Source organism: Babylonia areolata, chromosome 18, assembly GCF_041734735.1.
Source record: "Babylonia areolata isolate BAREFJ2019XMU chromosome 18, ASM4173473v1, whole genome shotgun sequence".
NCBI lineage: Eukaryota > Metazoa > Mollusca > Gastropoda > Neogastropoda > Buccinidae > Babylonia > Babylonia areolata.
In genome coordinates, this window is record NC_134893.1 from 17126241 (window position 1) to 17146352 (window position 20112).

At 44.3% G+C, this 20112-nt stretch overlaps 1 protein-coding gene across 1 annotated transcript in view; it reads right to left on the reverse strand.

The window, feature by feature from the left end:
- Nucleotides 1-20112, reverse strand: part of LOC143291866 (uncharacterized) — a 64767-nt gene that overhangs the window by 8851 nt on the left and 35804 nt on the right. The window contains 4 exon segments of the mRNA XM_076601986.1: nt 2384-2488; nt 3740-3952; nt 19222-19318; nt 19320-19456. Coding sequence (XP_076458101.1) covers nt 2384-2488; nt 3740-3952; nt 19222-19318; nt 19320-19456 — 552 coding nt within the window.

The window sequence follows — 20112 nt, forward strand, 5'->3', positions numbered from 1 at the left end:
AAAAATGGAAACTGTCGGGGATTAATTTTGTTCAGCAGTGCAGTGTCCCCACAGCAAAACCAGGTTTCAGGACCACTGACAGGGTGACTGTGTGTGCGGCAATCATAGGCTCTAGTACTGTTAACCCCTTTAACTGTGTGCGGCAGTCATAGGCTCTAGTACTGTTAACCCCTTTAACTGTGTGCGGCAATCGTGAGCTCTGGTTACTAACCCCTTCAACTGTGTCCGGCAATCATGAGCTCCAGTATTATTGACCCCTTTTACTGTGTGTGGCTTCATGAGCTCTGCTATTTTTAGCCTCTTTCACTATATGCGTAATCAAAAGCTCTGTTATCATTAACCTTACAGTACAATTCAGTTCAGTTACTCAAAGTTACTCAAACTGAAACTGATGCAGTACGAATCAGGAGCCATGTTATCATTATATCTTTTACTGTGCCAGTCAATGCCACTGAACTCTTTTAGTGTACCAACCCCTGCACTCTGTTATCATTAACAGCTTTTGCTGTGCAAAAATTATGCGCTGGTTAGTATCAACTCCTTTTACCATGATTATCATCCTATTCTACTATATGCACAATCAGAGCCCTGTTATCATTCACCCTTTTTACTCTGTCAATCATGTGATTCATGTGACTCTGAACCCCTTTTACTGTGCCAAAAATCACACCCTCCCTCCTACCCACCCCACCACCCCTCCCTGCCAACTTCCCCAGTCTCTCTGCCCTCTTGTTCTTTCAACATGTGTGGAGTTGGCTCAGAGGAAGAAAAAAAACAAACAAACAAAGCCAAACAATTGATGCTGCCATGGATTAAAGTGATACCAAGAACAGTGGTTTTTCCCCTTGTGTACACAAGTTCCAGTTCCATCTTTCCTTCTGTCTCTTCTGTTTCCCCCACTTTTTTTTTTTTTTAATAAAAAAAAACCAGTCTCACTCTATACAGTCAAGATGAAAGGCTGTGTTAAAAAAAAAAAAAGATGTGGAAATTACGCATACACACAGAGAGACACACAGAGATTCAAACACAGACACAGACAAGCACAGACACACTTTACACGCAATATGGAAATCTCTCTCTCTCTCACACATGAAACCTCATACACACCACACATCTTTTATCAAAACAATATTCGAAGCTTTTTACTTTTAGTATTCTCATAGTCTAATTCTTCAAAAGTATGCTCACTTCCTCCTCTTAATATCTGATTGCTTCATATTCTTGAAAGCAATGATCAAAACACAGTTTTCCAAGTACAGCATTTCTTTACATCATTTCTAACTCGGAATATTCACTAAGAATAAACATTAAAAATAATTCAAATCACTTTCTTTTCTACTGACAATCGTCTTCTTCTGTAAAATCATAAATATTTGAAACAATTTTTTTTACAGCAATAATGAACATCTAGATTATTTTTCTGTATCTCTGCTAGTAAATCACATACCAGCATATGAGACAACAAATACCTCCATATGACATTCACATCTTGATTATTTCTATGTTATATGTACGCAAATTATCTCATAACAACCAAGTGAAAATACCACCCACTAGACAATTTTCACATGTGTCGTTTTACCTGAAACAAATAACACCATCAAAAAAACAAAAACAAAAGCTGCACGACTGGTTTAGGAACATTCTAACATTCTCAGGGGATGAAACAAAAAGGATTTGATTTACATGTACTTAAAATCATCCAGCTAAAAAACAACAAACAACACCCCCAACCCCTATCCTCCAACCCCCCCCAAAACAACCATCAAGAACCAGGAAACAACAACAAAAACCCAAACATTTTTTCTTATTAGACAAAAAGGAAAAAGTATGGGGCTACGGGGCTGGGCTGAATACATTCAAAGATTCAAATTTCTAGAGAAGTAAAATCAAACAACACAAAAATATATTCAAAAGACTTATCACTCTAATTTCTCTCTTTCAAGCCAGTATCACATATACTCCCTGGTTTGTGAGGTTAATAACCAATGCCAACATGTCTAAGACTTGAAGCTTGTGGTTCAGGCAAATAACCGCAACAATAAGAGGAATAACATCACAGATAGATCTGATGGCAACAGACCATCAAACACACAAAAAAGAGAAACACACACACACACACACACACACATACACGCGCGCGCGCACACACACACATACAGAGAGAAGAGAAAACCCAAACTTCCCATTCCACAGACACACATATATACACACACAAACAGATGCACAGATACACACACGTCCATACGCACACACACACACATACACTAATCTGAAATCGCAAAATGTGAACAGACGTCAAACCAAACAACACACACACATACACACAGACACAAACACCAACACAAACCCCTCCCCCAGCTCCCCCCACACACCCACATACTTCTGAAGGTGGAGGCGGCTCTTGACGGCTTCCCCAGACTGTTGACACGCAAAATCTCCACGATCTCATCTGCCTGGTCGGTCTGCATGGCGTGCACCCCTGCACCTAAACACAAACACCCCCCCCACAAAAAAAAGATCCCAGTGGTGATTTCAACTTACTTCAACAGACTCAACACAACACCCTAAACTCCAAAAGATCCTGCTGATGCTTTCAACATAGTTACAACAACAGCCCCAAACACAGATGAGGAGAAAAAGAAAGAAAGAAAGAAAGACAGAGAGAAAGAAAGTAAAACCCCAAAACACAATTGGTGGGAAAAAAGTGGAGGAGGAGAGGGAGGGTGGTGAAGATGGGGTAAAAAAAAGAAAAAAGAAAAAAAAGATCTGTCTACAGACAGATACTATCAACTCTGTAAGCAGTGAAATTCTTGAACTTGAAAAAAAAAAAAGAGTTTAACTTAAGATTTGTTTCACTCCTGACAGTTGATTCTATTAAGTTTGTTAAAAAAAAAAAAAAAGAAGAAGAAGAAAAAAGTTGGAAGCTGTACAAGAACAGAGAGGGGGAAAAAATGCTTTCATAAAATCAGAAAGTAAAAACAAATCAAAAACAGAAAAAAACCTAGACAGCAAACTTAAATCTTTCTATTGGTCTCTCCATACATGGTGTTTTCTCTCTCTCATAAAACGCAACAGATAAAACCGTGTTCACATTCATGAACACATGGACATGGGAAAGCAGGGATATCTAAAGAACAATAATAAAAAAAAAAAAAAAAAAAAAGAGGGAAAATTGAAAAAATGAATAAATAAATAAGTAAATCTTAACTGCAGATAAAAGCTGGTGTGGATTACTGGAACGGACCCCTGCAGCAGATAAGATGTTACTGTTAAATTTCTTTTTACATGTATGTTTGCGAGAGACAGAAAATGAAATATACACATGGGGGTGTTAAATCTATCATAACACAACAACAAAACAATATGACAAACATCGTATTTATGCATAATAAGCATGCAAACTGGATAAATAGATATATATCTATCTATCTTAGTATCTATATATCTATATATATATATATCTATATATATATGGAGAGAGAGACACAGAGAGACAGACAGACAGACAGTCAGATAAAACTTCTGCAGTGGCCAAACTCAAACCAATACCCTTTGTGACTTCTTAGCATCCATGCACGCATGCACACATACACACACACGCGCACGAACGCATGCACGCACACACGTGCATACACACACTCACATAGAAACTGAACTCTTTTAAGAGTAACCCTACACCTTATCTGCTGTCAGAAAACACACACACACACACACACATACACACACAGAACCATACCTTTGCCACACCTGGAGCCCCCATCAAAGCAGAACATGCCATCCACCACCCCGTAGCGGCGCAGGTCAGCGATGTTCCAGCACTGCAGGATGCGGGGGGGTGTGTGGGCCGACAGGCACAGCTGGGTGCCATGGATCACCAGCTTCACCCCTTCCTCCTGGGGCAGCCGGCTCCCCGAGGGGGCCTTCACCAGCCTCACTGGGTACTGGTAATCTGGGCACAGTAAGGTCATAGCACCGATTATACAAGGGTTGGAACACTGGGGTAAGGATAATCTGACCACATTCAGGTCACAATAAAAATTATACAAGGGTTGGAACACTGGGGTAAGGATAATCTGGCCACATTCAGGTCACAATAAAAATCATACAAGGGTTGGAACACTGGGGTAAGGATAATCTGGCCACATTCAGGTCACAATAAAAATTATACAAGGGTTGGAACCCTGGGGTAAGGATAATCTGGGCATATTCAGGTCACATCACCGATTAGACAAGGGTTGGAACAGTGGGGTAAGGATAATCTGACCACATTCAGGTCAGAATAAAAATTATACAAGGGTTGGAACCCTGGGGTAAGGATAATCTGACCACATTCAGGTCACAATAAAAATTATACAAGGGTTGGAACCCTGGGGTAAGGATAATCTGGCCACATTCAGGTCACATCACCGATTATACAAGGGTTGGAACAGTGGGGTAAGGATAATCTGACCACATTCAGGTCAGAATAAAAATTATACAAGGGTTGGAACCCTGGGGTAAGGATAATCTGACCATATTCAGGTCACAATAAAAATTATACAAGGGTTGGAACCCTGGGGTAAGGATAATCTGGGCACATTCAGGTCACATCACCGATTATACATGGGTTGGAACACTGGGGTAAGGATAATCTGGGCATATTCAGGTCACATCACCAATTATACATGGGTTGGAACAGTGGGGTAAGGATAATCTGACCACATTCAGGTCAGAATAAAAATTATACAAGGGTTGGAACCCTGGGGTAAGGATAATCTGGCCACATTCAGGTCGCAATAAAAATTATACAAGGGTTGGAACCCTGGGGTAAGGATAATCTGGCCACATTCAGGTCACATCACCGATTATACAAGGGTTGAAACACTGGGGTAAGGATAATCTGGGCATATTCAGGTCACATCAATTATACATGGGTTGGAACAGTGGGGTAAGGATAATCTGGCAACATTCAGGTCACAATAAAAATTATACAAGGGTTGGAACACTGGGGTAAGGATAATCTGGCCACATTCAGCTCACAATAAAAATTATACAAGGGTTGGAACACTGGGGCAAGGATAATCTGACCACATTCAGGTCACAATAAAAATTATACAAGGGTTGGAACACTGGGGTAAGGATAATCTGGCCACATTCAGGTCACAATAAAAATTATACAAGGGTTGGAACCCTGGGGTAAGGATAATCTGGGCATATTCAGGTCACATCACCGATTAGACAAGGGTTGGAACCCTGGGGTAAGGATAATCTGACCACATTCAGGTCACAACAGGGAAGAAGGGAGTAGGGAAGGGAAGATGTGGGTGTAGGTGGGAGGGAAAGTAGTTCATAAGTGGTCTTTCAGATTTAAAAAAAAAGAAAAAAAAAAGAAAAGAAAAAAAAAAAAAAAAAGATGTACACAGTTGCTTCTAGGATGAGAAGGTTCACCATAGCTAAACTTCAAACATGTGCAACATGCTTACAATGTGGCATGCATGCACACACGCGCGTGCACACACACACACACACACACACAAAACACATGCACACACACACACACACAAGCACACACACTGGCCATCTAAATCACTGTCACTGAACAACAACTACACGAAATAAACAATGACAGAGACAGCAGCAACAAACCTTTGACACAAGTCTAGGTAATCATTTAATCTGAAACCCATTTTCTTCTATTTGTAAGGGAGATAAACCAATTTCCTTTTACACCACCAACAGCAGAAGCATGAACATCTTATGCCCCTTTCAGCATATCTTCCGAAAATCACATCACAATGCTAGATCTCATCACCACGTAGTTGTTTTTTTTTTTCTCAAACTCTGCCTCTGTTTCACATGTTTTTGTTGTAAACACTGACATGTCCCAACAAAACATGGCTGATAGTACTGGAGCTCATCGCTGTGTGAACACACCAAAAAGCGGCTGATAACATGTAAGCTCACGATTGTGCTCGCAGCACATGGGGTTAATAACACCAACAGAGCTCATCACTGCGCACTCAGCACAAGGGGTTAATAACACCAACAGCAACAGAGCTCGTCACCGCGCACTCAGTACAAGGGGTTAATAACACCACCAGAGCTCACCACTGCGCACTCAGTACAAGGGGTTAATAACACCAACAGAGCTCATCACTGCGCACTCAGTACAAGGGGTTAATAACACCAACAGAGCTCATCACTGCGCACTCAGTACAAGGGGTTAATAACACCAACAGAGCTCATCACTGCGCACTCAGTACAAGGGGTTAATAACACCAACAGAGCTCACCACTGCGCACTCAGTACAAGGGGTTAATAACACCAACAGAGCTCATCACTGCGCACTCAGTACAAGGGGTTAATAACACCAACAGAGCTCACCACTGCGCACTCAGTACAAGGGGTTAATAACACCAACAGAGCTCATCATTGCGCACTCAGTACAAGGGGTTAATAACACCAACAGAGCTCATCACTGCGCACTCAGTACAAGGGGTTAATAACACCAACAGAGCTCATCACTGCGCACTCAGTACAAGGGGTTAATAACACCAACAGAGCTCACCACTGCGCACTCAGTACAAGGGGTTAATAACACCAACAGAGCTCATCACTGCGCACTCAGTACAAGGGGTTAATAACACCAAACAGAGCTCATCACTGCGCACTCAGTACAAGGGGTTAATAACACCAACAGAGCTCATCACTGCGCACTCAGTACAAGGGGTTAATAACACCAACACAGCTCACCACTGCGCACTCAGTACAAGGGGTTAATAACACCAACAGAGCTCATCACTGCGCACTCAGTACAAGGGGTTAATAACACCAACAGAGCTCATCACTGCGCACTCAGTACAAGGGGTTAATAACACCAACAGAGCTCATCACTGCGCACTCAGTACAAGGGGTTAATAACACCAACAGAGCTCACCACTGCGCACTCAGTACAAGGGGTTAATAACACCAACAGAGCTCACCACTGCGCACTCAGTACAAAGGGTTAATAACACCAACAGAGCTCATCACTGCGCACTCAGTACAAGGGGTTAATAACACCAACAGAGCTCATCACTGCGCCCTCAGTACAAGGGGTTAATAACACCAACAGAGCTCTCCACTGCGCACTCAGCACAAGGGGTTAATAACACCAACAGAGCTCATCACTGCGCACTCAGTACAAGGGGTTAATAACACCAACAGAGCTCATCACTGCGCACTCAGTACAAGGGGTTAATAACACCAACAGAGCTCATCACTGCGCACTCAGCAGATGGGGGATTATTACAGCATCAACAGAAACAGAGCCTCATGGCTGGGCACACGGAGGAAAAGGGGGGTTAACAAAAAAAACAGGAGCGCTTTGGGAACACTGAGCTGCCTGTGACTTGGGAACCCTGGACTGAAGAATGATGCTCCCTGCTGATGACCTTCAGGGGGGACTGCTACATTATGTATAATATAACTGATGGAGCGGCACTGTGCATTATGAAAAAGGGGGGGGGGGGGGGGGGGAGTAATTTGGGGGGGAATTTTGAGGTCAGGTGGGTGGAGGAGAGTGTGTGTGTGTGTGTGTGTGTGTGTGGGGGGGGGGGGGGGGGGGCGGAAGTAATTTTTGTTGGTGGTCACAGGCAGAGACTCTGGATGATTTCCTGGCATTTTTTTTTTTTGGGGTGGGGCGGGGGGACTTTTTTTTGGTTGCTTCACTTGTCCAACCCATGCTGCTCTTCCTTTCTTGATTTTCATAAGTTTATCTTCCCCTGCTAAACACACACATGCTCATGCGCCCACATGCAAGCACAAAGAAGTATAGTCGCACACACACACACAAACAAACACCCCTCCACACACACACACACACACACGCACAGTAACACACACACACACACACACACAAACACACCATCTCCCATACCCACAATCTAACACACACACAATCACACACTTTTACTCTCCACTGCATATTGTAGGCATCTATCTGGCACTGAAACAATTGAGGCCTGCTATGTGATGTCCCATAACCTTTGTCTCTTTTTATTATTATTATTTTTTATTATCATTATCATTATTATTACTATTATCAGCTGCAATCATCTCCCCACTTCCCCTGCCCATGACATTTCATCGCCCCACATATTATCATCCATTTGTTGTCCTGGACATCCAATGCTTCTTTCTATTCTTTTATTTATTTATTTATTTTTTTAGTTTGTCCAAGTGTGTGTGTGTGTGTGTGTGTGTGTGTGTGTGTGTGTGTGAGAGAGAGAGAGAGAGAGAGACAGAGACAGAGAGACAGAAAGAGAGAGAGTTCAGAACTTCATTCTCTGCTTATCATCAGTTCACATTGTTTTTTGTATTAAGTATACATGTTTTATATTCATTTGTTTGTTCATCTCTGAGGTTCTTGACAGTATAATAATGACAAGTACAGTTTTTGCACATTGTATTTTTACTGAGAAAAAAAAAAGTCAACTTAAAAGCACACACAGAGAAATAAACACACACACTCTCTCACACACGCACACACAGATACACACAGACTCACTCACACACACACACACACACACACGCACACACACGCACGCATGCATGCACGCATGCTGACACACAAACAACGCAGACAGACACACACGCAAATGTTTCCAAGTTCCTGTCAATGACTTTTGCATTGTTTCCACCTCACCCTCTACACACACCTCTGGGAATACTATTTTTCCTGACACACAGCGCAGTGGAGTGCAGTGAAGTGCAGTGGAGTGCAGTTCCGCAGCACACAATCCAAAGGGTTAATAACAGCAAGATATGCCAAATCCCCCCCACCCCACCTCCCTAAAATCCATAGCCATGTGAGCTGACATATTCAGTATAATGTGAATGTGAATGTCAGCAATAAAGAGCATTTCCGGTTTACACAGGCCCTGCCTAAAAGAAAACAAAGAAAAAAAAAGGAAAAAAGAAAAAAAAAAAGATCCCCCCTCTCTATCTATGTATCTATATAGATTCAATTTCTCATCCTCTTTTCAATAAAAAATATAACTTCAGAAAAATAGGGACAAAGAACTGAAGAGAGACACTCAGAACAGACAGACAGACAGACAGACAAACACACACACACGTATCTATCTATGTATCTCTCTCTCTCTCTCTCTATATATATATATATATCAATATCCAAAGATTGATATATAGATCTATACACAGAGAAAAAGAGAGACATACAGACCGACCGACCGACAATCAGACAGATAGATAAAGAGAGAGAGAGAGAGAGAGAGAGAGAGAGAGAGAGAGAGAGAGAGAGAGAGAGAGAGAGAGAGAGAGAGAGAGAGAGAGAGCAGGAGTACTGTGTACGTCAAAATTCCAACAGTAAGAGGGGCCTTCCGGTACTGACCCTGGCCATTTACTTTGATCAACATTTTATCTTGCATGTCTGAGAACCTGTGTGGGGGGAGGAAAAAGGAATGAAGAGGATGAGGAAAAAAGAAAGAAAGAAAGAAAGAAAAATGCTATCAATGAAGGTGCTGTGCCCCTCAGAAGTTCCTTTTGATAGGAAAGCATGATTAATCAATTTCAGCTGGAAGAGAAGGAGGAGGTGGGGGAGGGGGGTTGGTGAGGGAGAGGGAGGGGAAGGGAAGGGAGGTCAAGGGGAAAAAAATACTGATAAGAAACAATTACCCCCCCCCCCTCCCCCCCCCCCCCCCCCACACACACACACACACAAGCACCTATACATGTACAGACAATCTTATCCGCGAAATAAAGAAATTATCATTTACAAATTACACCTGAAGGCTTATTGCCAAGTCATGTTAAAAAAAGAAAAGAAAAAAAAAAGAAGTAATATGTAATTTCTCCAGCATTATTCCAACACACTGTTTTACATTTGACTGTCCCAAATCCCTATCAATTCAATAAAAGAACAAGGGGTTGGGGGACGGGAGATTTGAACACAAGGTAAGAGTGATATTCAATGTGTTTTAAGGCTGTAAAACGATTCCCAGCAATCTGTGTTCAGACTGCTCTATGATTCCCAATATATCTGTGTTCAGGCTGCTCTGTGATTCCCAATATATCTGTGTTCAGACTGCTCTATGATTCCCAATATATCTGTGTTCAGACTGCTCTATGATTCCCAATATATCTGTGTTCAGACTGCTCTATGATTCCCAATATATCTGTGTTCAGACTGCTCTATGATTCCCAATATATCTGTGTTCAGACTGCTCTATGACTGCCAGCAATCTGTGTTCAGACTGCTCTATGATTCCCAGCAATCTGTGATAGACTGCTTATGATTCCCAATATATCTGTGTTCAGACTGCTCTATGATTCCCAATATATCTGTGTTCAGACTGCTCTATGATTCCCAGCAATATGTGTTCAGATTGCTCTATGATTCCCACCAAACTGTGTCCAGACTGCTCTATGATTCCCACCAAACTGTGTTCAGACTGCTCTATGATTCCCAGTATATCTGTGTTCAGACTGCTCTATGATTGCCAGCAATCTGTGATAGACTGCTCTATGATTCCCAATATATCTGTGTTCAGACTGCTCTATGATTCCCAGCAATCTGTGTTCAGATTGCTCTATGATTCCCACCAAACTGTGTTCAGACTGCTCTACGATTCCCAATATATCTGTGTTCAGACTGCTCTATGATTCCCAGCAAACTGTGTTCAGACTGCTCTACGATTCCCAGCAATCTGTGATATGCTGCTCTATGATTCCCAATATATCTGTGTTCAGACTGCTCTATGATTCCCAATATATCTGTGTTCAGACTGCTTTATGATTGCCACCAAACTGTGTCCAGACTGCTCTATGATTCCCAGCAATCTGTGTTCAGACTGCTCTATGATTCCCAATATATCTGTGTTCAGACTGCTCTATGATTCCCAGCAATCTGTGTTCAGATTGCTCTATGATTCCCACCAAACTGTGTTCAGACTGCTCTACGATTTCCAATATATCTGTGTTGAGACTGCTCTATGACTGCCAGCAATCTGTGATAGACTGCTCTATGATTCCCAATATATCTGTGTTCAGACTGCTCTATGATTCCCAGCAATCTGTGTTCAGACTGCTCTATGATTCCCAGTATATCTGTGTTCAGGCTGCTTTATGATTCCCAGCAAACTGTGTTCAGACTGCTGTTCGATTCCCAGCTATCTGTGACAGACTGCTCTATGATTCTGACTGGTACACAGAAACATAAATACATATGCACGAAAGACTTCACCATCGTGTTGGATTATGCTGCTGTTAGGCTGCTGTAGCATATATATACAGATATGTCCAAATGCACTGACGCCTCCTTGAGAAACTGAAACTGAACAACTGAGAACAACAACAACACACACATGGAAACAAGACAAAATCAGATAAGAGAGCAGATTGGACCCTAAAATTCCTGATATCCCTGAGCAAGATATGATATAAACCTTTTTTTATATTTTTTTAATTTCACTTTAAAGAAGAAAAAGACGTGTATAAAATTCCTTGTATATAACATAAATTAAAAAAAAAAAAAAAGCAAAAAAAAGCTGGAGATCACTATTTACATTGCACGTCAAAATATCTCTGTGTTTCTAGTGGCACTGCTGGATACTTGCTTGGTGTTCGGTAGATAAAGACCTTTATCTTTATCCAAAAGGAGGAAAAGGGGAGGGTGGGGGCAGAGGGGGGGGGGAGAGGAGGGAAACAGAAGGTGTGTGGGTGGGGAGTGATGGTGATGGTGATGATGATGATGATGATGATGACGATGATGGGGTGAGGAAGATGAAAATTAAGGCCATTAAGGTGAGAACAGCTGACAGGAAGCCAGGTATCAGGGAGGAGGGCATGCTGGGAGGTTGGGTGGGTGGGAAGGGGTGTGGCTGGGGGGGATTGGGGGCTGGGGTGGAGATAAGATGCCTCTCTGGAGGCCTGTTGGTGCTGGTGCCCCCTGTCCAGAGGCTCCTGTCAGCACACCGGGTGGTCCTCCCATTACCACCTGGCAAGAGGAGGGGTTATGGGGGTCAAAGGGGTGGGGTGGGGGTGTCTGGACTGCGTAAAATGTACCCTGCTTGCTTTCTCTCTACCTGCTGACTGATAGGTCCTGAATCCTACCCCCCCCCCCCCCACCTCCGTTACTTGCTTGGCTGGTTGGTTGGTAGGTGAAATCAATTCAATGAAAACTGAGTGACTGATTGACAGACTTTTTTTTATTTTTTATCTTTGTATCAGACTTGGAGTTGGTTGGTTGGTTGGTAGGTAGGTGAGAGTTACATCAAAAATGACTGACTCACAGACATTTGTCTGTTTATCAGACTTGGGTTGGCTTTGGTTGGCTGGTTGGTAGGTAGGTAGGTGAGAGTTACATAAAAAATGACTGACTCACACATTTGTCTGTTTATCAGACTTGGGTTGGCTGTTTGGTTGGTTGGTTGGTAGGTAGGTGAGAGTTACATCAAAAATGACTGACTCACAGACATTTGTCTGTTTATCAGACTTGGGTTGGCTGTTTGGTTGGTTGGCTGGTTGGTAGGTGAGAGTTACATCAAAAATGACTGACTCACAGACATTTGTCTGTTTATCAGACTTGGGTTGGCTGTTTGGTGTTGGTTGGTTGGTGAGATCTTTAAAATCAAAACTGACTGACTCATTGACAGACTGGGTTTTTAACTATTTATCAGGCTTGGTTGGCTGTATGCTACTGGTTGATTGGTAGGTGAGATCAGTTACATCAAAACTGACTCACTTTTATCATTTATTTATTTATCTATTTAATTTTTTTCACTGTGGTTGGTGAGATTTATTTGCATTTTCCATACATGGTCCATCTTCTTCCTTGACAGGAAACATCTTCACCAAGCTGAAGATTGTAACTTTACGCTGTCATATTCGTTTGCTGATGAGGTAAATAATAAATGAACTGCTGGACTGACCGACTGACAAATTCATGGACTTTTCTGTTGTGGTTTGCTAAGACTCATTTGACTATTTGGTATAATTTACTGAATTGTATTGTATTCAGGCATTATGTTGTTTCTTTTCCAATCACAAAAACAGTTCTAGTCTGACAGGTTGTGACTGCCAAACAATAACAAACAAAATTTCATATGGTTGCAAAAATAAAGGTTCCTTAATCTTTACAGCCATCCTTTAACTCTTTCCATATGAACGGCGAAAGAGACGACGTTAACAGCGTTTCACCCCAATTACCATCATCAAAATATTGCAAGCGGAAGGCTCTTATACTGAAGACGTGAATGTTGACAAAGAATACCACAAATCTGATGACTGAAGCTAAAGGTTGGGTCATTCAGACACCCACTGGACATCAGAGGGGTCTGTGTAGAGTAGAAGAGAGGACTGGCCGTACTGAGTTAATAATGTGTGTGTGTGAGTGTGTGTGTGTGTGTGTGTCTGTGTGTGTTTGTGAGTGTCTGTGTGTACTACTGCAGTTCATTTCATTGGATCAGTCTGGCCACCAGTGATGATGTAGCAGTCTCCTTCTTTCAACTCCACCTGACAGTGCAAGTCCGGGAGGAGAACCGGGGCCTAGATTCTTGGTCACACATTTCTGCTGATGACACCAAAGAGACAGCAGCGGAAAACAACAAGAGGGCAGAGAGGGCAATGAGATGATACCCAGCACCTTGCTATCTGTAATTATTGCTGCGGGGCTATCAGCTCCCTGCTTACGTCAAGTCTATCCCCCCCCCCCCCCCCACTCTTATGCCCCCCTCCTTAACCCCCTCCCCCTTCATCAGTCCCCCTCCTTTCTCACTCTCACCCATAAACACACAATATGGATACATATATGGACGGGCGCAATAGCCGAGTGGTTAAAGCGTTGGACTGTCAATCTGAGGGTCCCGGGTTCGAATCACGGTGACGGCGTATGTGCAGACCTGCTAGTGCCTGAACCCCCTTCGTGTGTATGTGCAAGCAGAAGATCAAATACGCACGTTAAAGATCCTGTAATCCATGTCAGCGTTCGGTGGGTTATGGAAACAAGAACATACCCAGCATACACCCCCCTGAAAACGGAGTATGGCTGCCTACATGGCGGGGTAAAAACGGTCATACACGTAAAAGCCCACTCGTGTGCATACAAGTGAACGCAGAAGAAGAAGAAGGATACATATATGCAATAACAACTCTCACCCATAAACAAGCACACAATATGGATACAAACACGCAATAGCAAGGCATGCTAACTTTTCTGTTTTTTGTTTGTTTGTTTTTTTTTACCACTCGCTTGTCCACCAAATTGTGTGCATGCACATGATGTGCACACACACACATGATGGTGTTTTCGTTCACACTATAGACTTAAACTGTTCCATTCCACCAGAACTCTTGGGTCTTCTCCCCCCACACCCCTCTAGCCCCACCTCCTACTCCTTTTCTTTTCTTGGAACATTTCAAACCAACAGTTTAAGCCCCCCACACCCTCAGCCACCCCCCTTCTTTCCACTCCCACTACCCTTCAGCACTCCCCTCTACACACCCACCCCACCCCACCCCACTCCTTTCGTTACTCCTTCCCATGCGCTTGCTACACATGCATACACTTCTGGGTCAGATATATATATATATACAAAAAAGAAAACTAAAAAAAGAAAACTAAAATCTGAAGTGCTCAGTGAATGCAAAAAAAAAAAAAAAAAAAAAAAAATCAGATAAATTTACAAATTTACATTTCTCTCTCTCTCTCTCTCTCTCTCTCTCATGCACACAAACACACAGTCACATGAGGAGGGTGGCGGAGAGAGAGAGAGATCTCACAATGAGACTGAACACTACCCCCCCCCCCCCCCCCCACCCAAGACTCCCCTTGCCTTGGGGGGGAAAATGTAGGTCACAGGGTTAGCAAAAATGTAATTAGGGTGATAGGCACACTCTGCACACACCAGGAATGTGACTGGCTCTGTGGCCGCTGCCTTACTGCTCTCTCTTCTACAAGTTCAGAAACCTACAATATCCCTTTGACCCTGTGGGAAATTCCATAATTCTGAAAACAAAAGGACCATGCCCATTTTCTGTTTTCTGGACTCCTTGCTGTGCCATGGGTAAGATAACAAGAAGCAAAACATATAATATACCAGGTGGTTCTATCTGGAAAAAGCTTTGTTCTGAGCATAAGGGGGGGGGGGGGACGTAAGAACATGTAATATACCAGGTGGTTCAATCCTGAGAAAAATATGTCGATGACAAGTGGAGATAGCGGTGTTTCATAGACATGCACATGAAAGGGGGTTGTTCATGCCCGTGTTGTCAGCTTGAAATCAAAGTCAAGTATCAGGGAGCTGAGCCCTGGCCCAGACCCCGTCTCTTTTGTGTGTGGCTCTTTTCTCCTGCATACAACAGTGTGTATTCTTTTTTTCTTTTTTTCCCCCCCCCTCCTATTCTTTTATATATTGCATTCCTTTATTTCATGTTATTTTTTTTCATACTCTGGTCTGGATATAGTTTCCAGCCAATCGTTCTCAGGTTGTGTACCTGACCGTTGTTGCAATGTGAACTTGTGTGGACACCGCCGATTTCTACAGTACTGCTTATGAATTGACTTTTTGATGTTAACGCTTTTTCAGGCGTAAGCAGCTAGCTGCTTCTGAAAGGCTTCTGAAGGTCTCAATCCAAGCATATTGTGTGATCAATCTTCTGGGCATCACAGCATTTTTATGGGTCATTTGCATCACCAGTCTTTTTCTCTCCTCTGCATATACTTTCTGATGATGATGATGATGATGATGGTGGTGGTGGTCTGGAAATCAAATTTACTTACTTCCAATGAACTGTGTAAACCTCAGCTTCAAAGTTGGGATAATTCCCCAGGTATTTCTAATGGCATGCTGTAAGCTCTCTCTCTCTCTGTAAATGTGTGCGTGTGTCCATGCGTGCATGCACGCATGCATGCATGTGAGCGTGCATGCGTGTGTGTGTGTGTGTGTGTGTGTGTGTGTGTGTGTGTGTGTGTGTGTGTGAGCCTGTGTATTTGCGTTCCTGAAAGGTGCATAAGAGTGCATGTTCCAACCTGAGCATACATGCGGACATTTTTAGATGGTGGTATTAGTGAGCATGTGTTGTGTGCATGCGCATGAATGTGTACATGCAATCACCAAGGATAAATGCCAACATTCATGTCAACAAAAAAAACCCCATCAAAGACAAAGACAGTAAGCCAACTAGTGAGTGCAAAAGTGATAGAACACAAGAACGCAATAATTTTAATGTAAAGTCACCGACCTGTATACATTTTGGGTGCATGTGTTGCACACATAACCAAAATAAAACAGGAAGAATGAAACAATCCACTTAATACACAGTGAGCTCACTGAGAACAAGTAAACTAAATAAAAAGCACAAGGCTGATATTTCTGTTTCGGGCTGAAAGTGCTCTTTTCTCAGTCTTAATGCATAAAAAACAAACATTGCAACATATCTGGTCACATTACAACTTTCGTTTTGCAGCAGAAATGGTAATGACAGATTCCTAACATTTTGCATATGCTTGTGCAAATATTTCTTTCTGAGATCATTATATAATGGACAGGCTGTTAGTACATGTAGTTCGTCCTCTGTTCTGCCACCACATGGACAGTTTTTCAAAACATAGTGCAAAAGTGATAGAGAACGAAATAAAGAAAGACACAGAAAGAAAGAGAGACAAAGAACTAGCACACAGAAACAAGCAAAACACAATCAACCACACTCATGTCGTGGTACAGAAAACACACAGACACAGAGAGGCAGGCTGGATAATTCTGATATATATTTCGAATTTCATGTGACTAATTTCTAACTTTTACACAAAAGACACATGCATCCCCACCCCACGACAACACAAAGGCTCTATCTTTCATCACGCGGAAAAAGGTTGAAAGGACGGAAGATGGGAGGAGGAGGGGGAGGAGGAGGAGGAGGAGGAGGAGGAAGAGCAGCTGAAAGACGAGAAGGATAGGGAGGGGGGTGGGGGGTTAGTGGAGAAAGGGAAAGTATTATGGGCGAGGGGTTGGAAGGTCGGGGGAAAAGGGTGGATGTCTCGCGCGCACACACACCACTGACCTGCATAGATCTCAGTCACACACACACACACACACACACACACACACACAACGATGCCTGGTGATATGTGTTAAAGAAGAGCAGGGTAGGCCTACACCTCTGCAGCGCACGCTGACCCAGTGCGGTTTGTTGCGAAAGCGTCGAAGGTTCCAGTTCCGTAGAGAGAGAGAGAGAGAGAGAGAGAGAACACCGGCCGAGTTGATATGCTTCCCAAGCTGTGGAACACACACACACACACATACGCACACACAAACACACACACGTATGCACGCTTGCACTTAACACAGAACAACACGCGCATGCACAAACACACACACACACACTCCATACTTGCACAAATATATCTATACCGCGCGCGCGCGCACACACACACACATATATATACACACACACGCGCGCGCACGCACACAAACATGCACATGTACACGTGAATCAAGAACGCATACACACACACGCAGCGCGCGCCGTAAAATCAAGAACGCATACAAACACATATATAACCCTCTCATCCTCTTTCCCAAACACACACACACACACACACACACACTTTAACACAGGCGCGCGCGGCCAGGTAAAATCAAGAACGCATACAAACACACACAGACACACTCACTGACTCCCCCCAACACTCCACACCGCACTCACACACACACACACACAAACACACACGTGCACGCGCACACACACACACACACACATCCATTGACTCCCCCCAGAACCCCACTGACAAACGCACAGTGACTCCCACACAAGCGAGGTGGGGAAAGCCAGCATCATCACCACCCAAGCATGTCTGGCACAGTTCGGGCACGAAGTAGTACGGGAGGGGGGAGGGGTGTGTGTGTGGGGGTGGGGGGGTGGGGGGTTAGAGGGGGGGGGGGGCCCGGGAGGTTGGGGGGGGGGGGGAGAGATGATAGCTGAGTCATCCCTGCCAATGCTAAGTCCCTTACAACCGTTATCCAGCCATAATGATAATGACTCCTGACGATTCCAAATATATTGATATCATCACTGAAGGGAGGATTGAGGAGAGGAGGGGCGGGCGGGGGGGGGGGGGGGGGATGTGTGAGGGAGCATGAGGCAGGTAAGAGAGTGGGGAATGGTGGGGGGAGGGATAGAAAGAGAGCAAGTGAGTTATATAAGTGAGCGAGTGAGCGAGCAAGCGAGAGAGACAGATTCGGAATGGTTTAATGCACTTTGACCATAGGGACATCTCTACATATCATGCACATCTCTCACTCACTCATCATCCTACCCTTCCCCCATCCCCATATCCTCACATCCAGAGAGTGAGAGACAGACCGGCAGACTGAGACAGAGAGAGAGAGAGAGAGAGAGAAACTCGCGTGCACAAACAAACACACACTCACAGTCACATACAAATGAAAGACTGAGAAAAGCACACATCGCGAAGCAAGCACACACACACACATACACACACACACACACACACAGAAACCCCACACACTCGACAAAACACCTGCCTCCTCATCCAGGCCCACACCAATTGCCACTTCACCAGACCCCCCTCTGTGACGCAATCCGTGAAACACCTTCACCTTCAGCACTATTCATGACAAAATAACGCCCCTCTCCCATAGCTTCCCCCCCCCCCCCATACGCCCACCCCCCCTCCCCCCCCAAAAGAAAGAAAGAAAGAAAGAAAGGAACATTAACGCGACAAAACCGCCGAAACCCCACTCCAGCCAAAAGAGCGACTTCTTGCTTACACACGCGCTTTCAATTCGTTATGGGGTTCCAGTCTCCCCATCCATTCATCCACTGTTTCTACCCCTTCAAATCCAACACCACCACAAAAAAAACCCCAAATCCTCCACATCTACCAAAACAATCCCTCCTATAAACCACATCGCCTCCACCTCAACCCCCCCCCCTCCGCCACCCCCTCCCCCCTCCCAATCAACCACACCACCACCACCACCACCACAAACAAACCCTCAAATCAACCACACACACCACCACCACCCAAAACCCCTCTCACCCTTGACCAGGATTCTACTATCTCGAAACAACGATACCTCCCCCCCCCCCCCCACCAACCCCCCCAACCCTCACCAAACCACGAAGCAAGCCCTCAACACGGACGACCTTACAACAAAGGGCGCAAACCATCAATACAAGGAAGGGGGCCCATTACAAACATGGTCGTCGACTCACCTTGGCCCAGGCAGCGGCGGATCTTCACCTCAAACTGGACGAGGTCCTCGCGGGCCTGGAAGGCCAGGAGGGTGACCTGGCGGAGGCACAGCAGGGCCTAGCACATGCTCCTCCCGGTCCACCTGGAAGCCAGACTCCAGGCCGCAGTAGCCGTCCAAAGAGAAGGCGGCCTTCACCTTGCCCCCGGCCTTCAGCGCCTCCTGCACGTCCTTGTAGAACACCAGCTGCAGGCGGTCTGGGCGGGGAACAGACAGTGCTGGGTGTTAGGTATTTCATAATGTATGATAACCACTGCGGGGAAATAGACAGTGCTGGAGTTAGATATTACATAATGTATGATAACGACTGCGGGGAAATAGACAGTGCTGGGTGTTAGATAAAACACAATGTATGATAGTCAGTCGCATCCTACTATGACCATCAGAACAAACAGCAGAGGAGGCAACTGCCGTCCCAACTATCTCGGCTAGAATCTGATTATAGTGGAGAGTGTCTCTTGCCCAAGTTACATCCCCACTCTCTCGGCCAAATGGGTTTTAGGACACATAATGTATGATGACCATTACTACTGCTGTCGTTGTTGCCATCCACTGGCAGGACAGACACAGGTGAGTCTGTCGTCGTCGTCATCATCATCATCATTGTTTTTGCGGTCGTCGTCGATGTCATCCACTGTTGTCATCATCGTCATGCTAACTAAAGAGGGTAACGTCCTTAAACTGTATTCATGCGGAATGAAGATGGTCTGACGAAACTGACAGGTGGGTGGGGGGGTGGAGATGGCGAGTGGGGAGAGGACAGGAGAGAGAGAGAGATGGGAGGGAGGGAAGGAGGGAGGGAGAAAGGGGTGGGGGGCGAGCAGAGAGAGAGAGAGAGAGAGAGAGAGAGAGA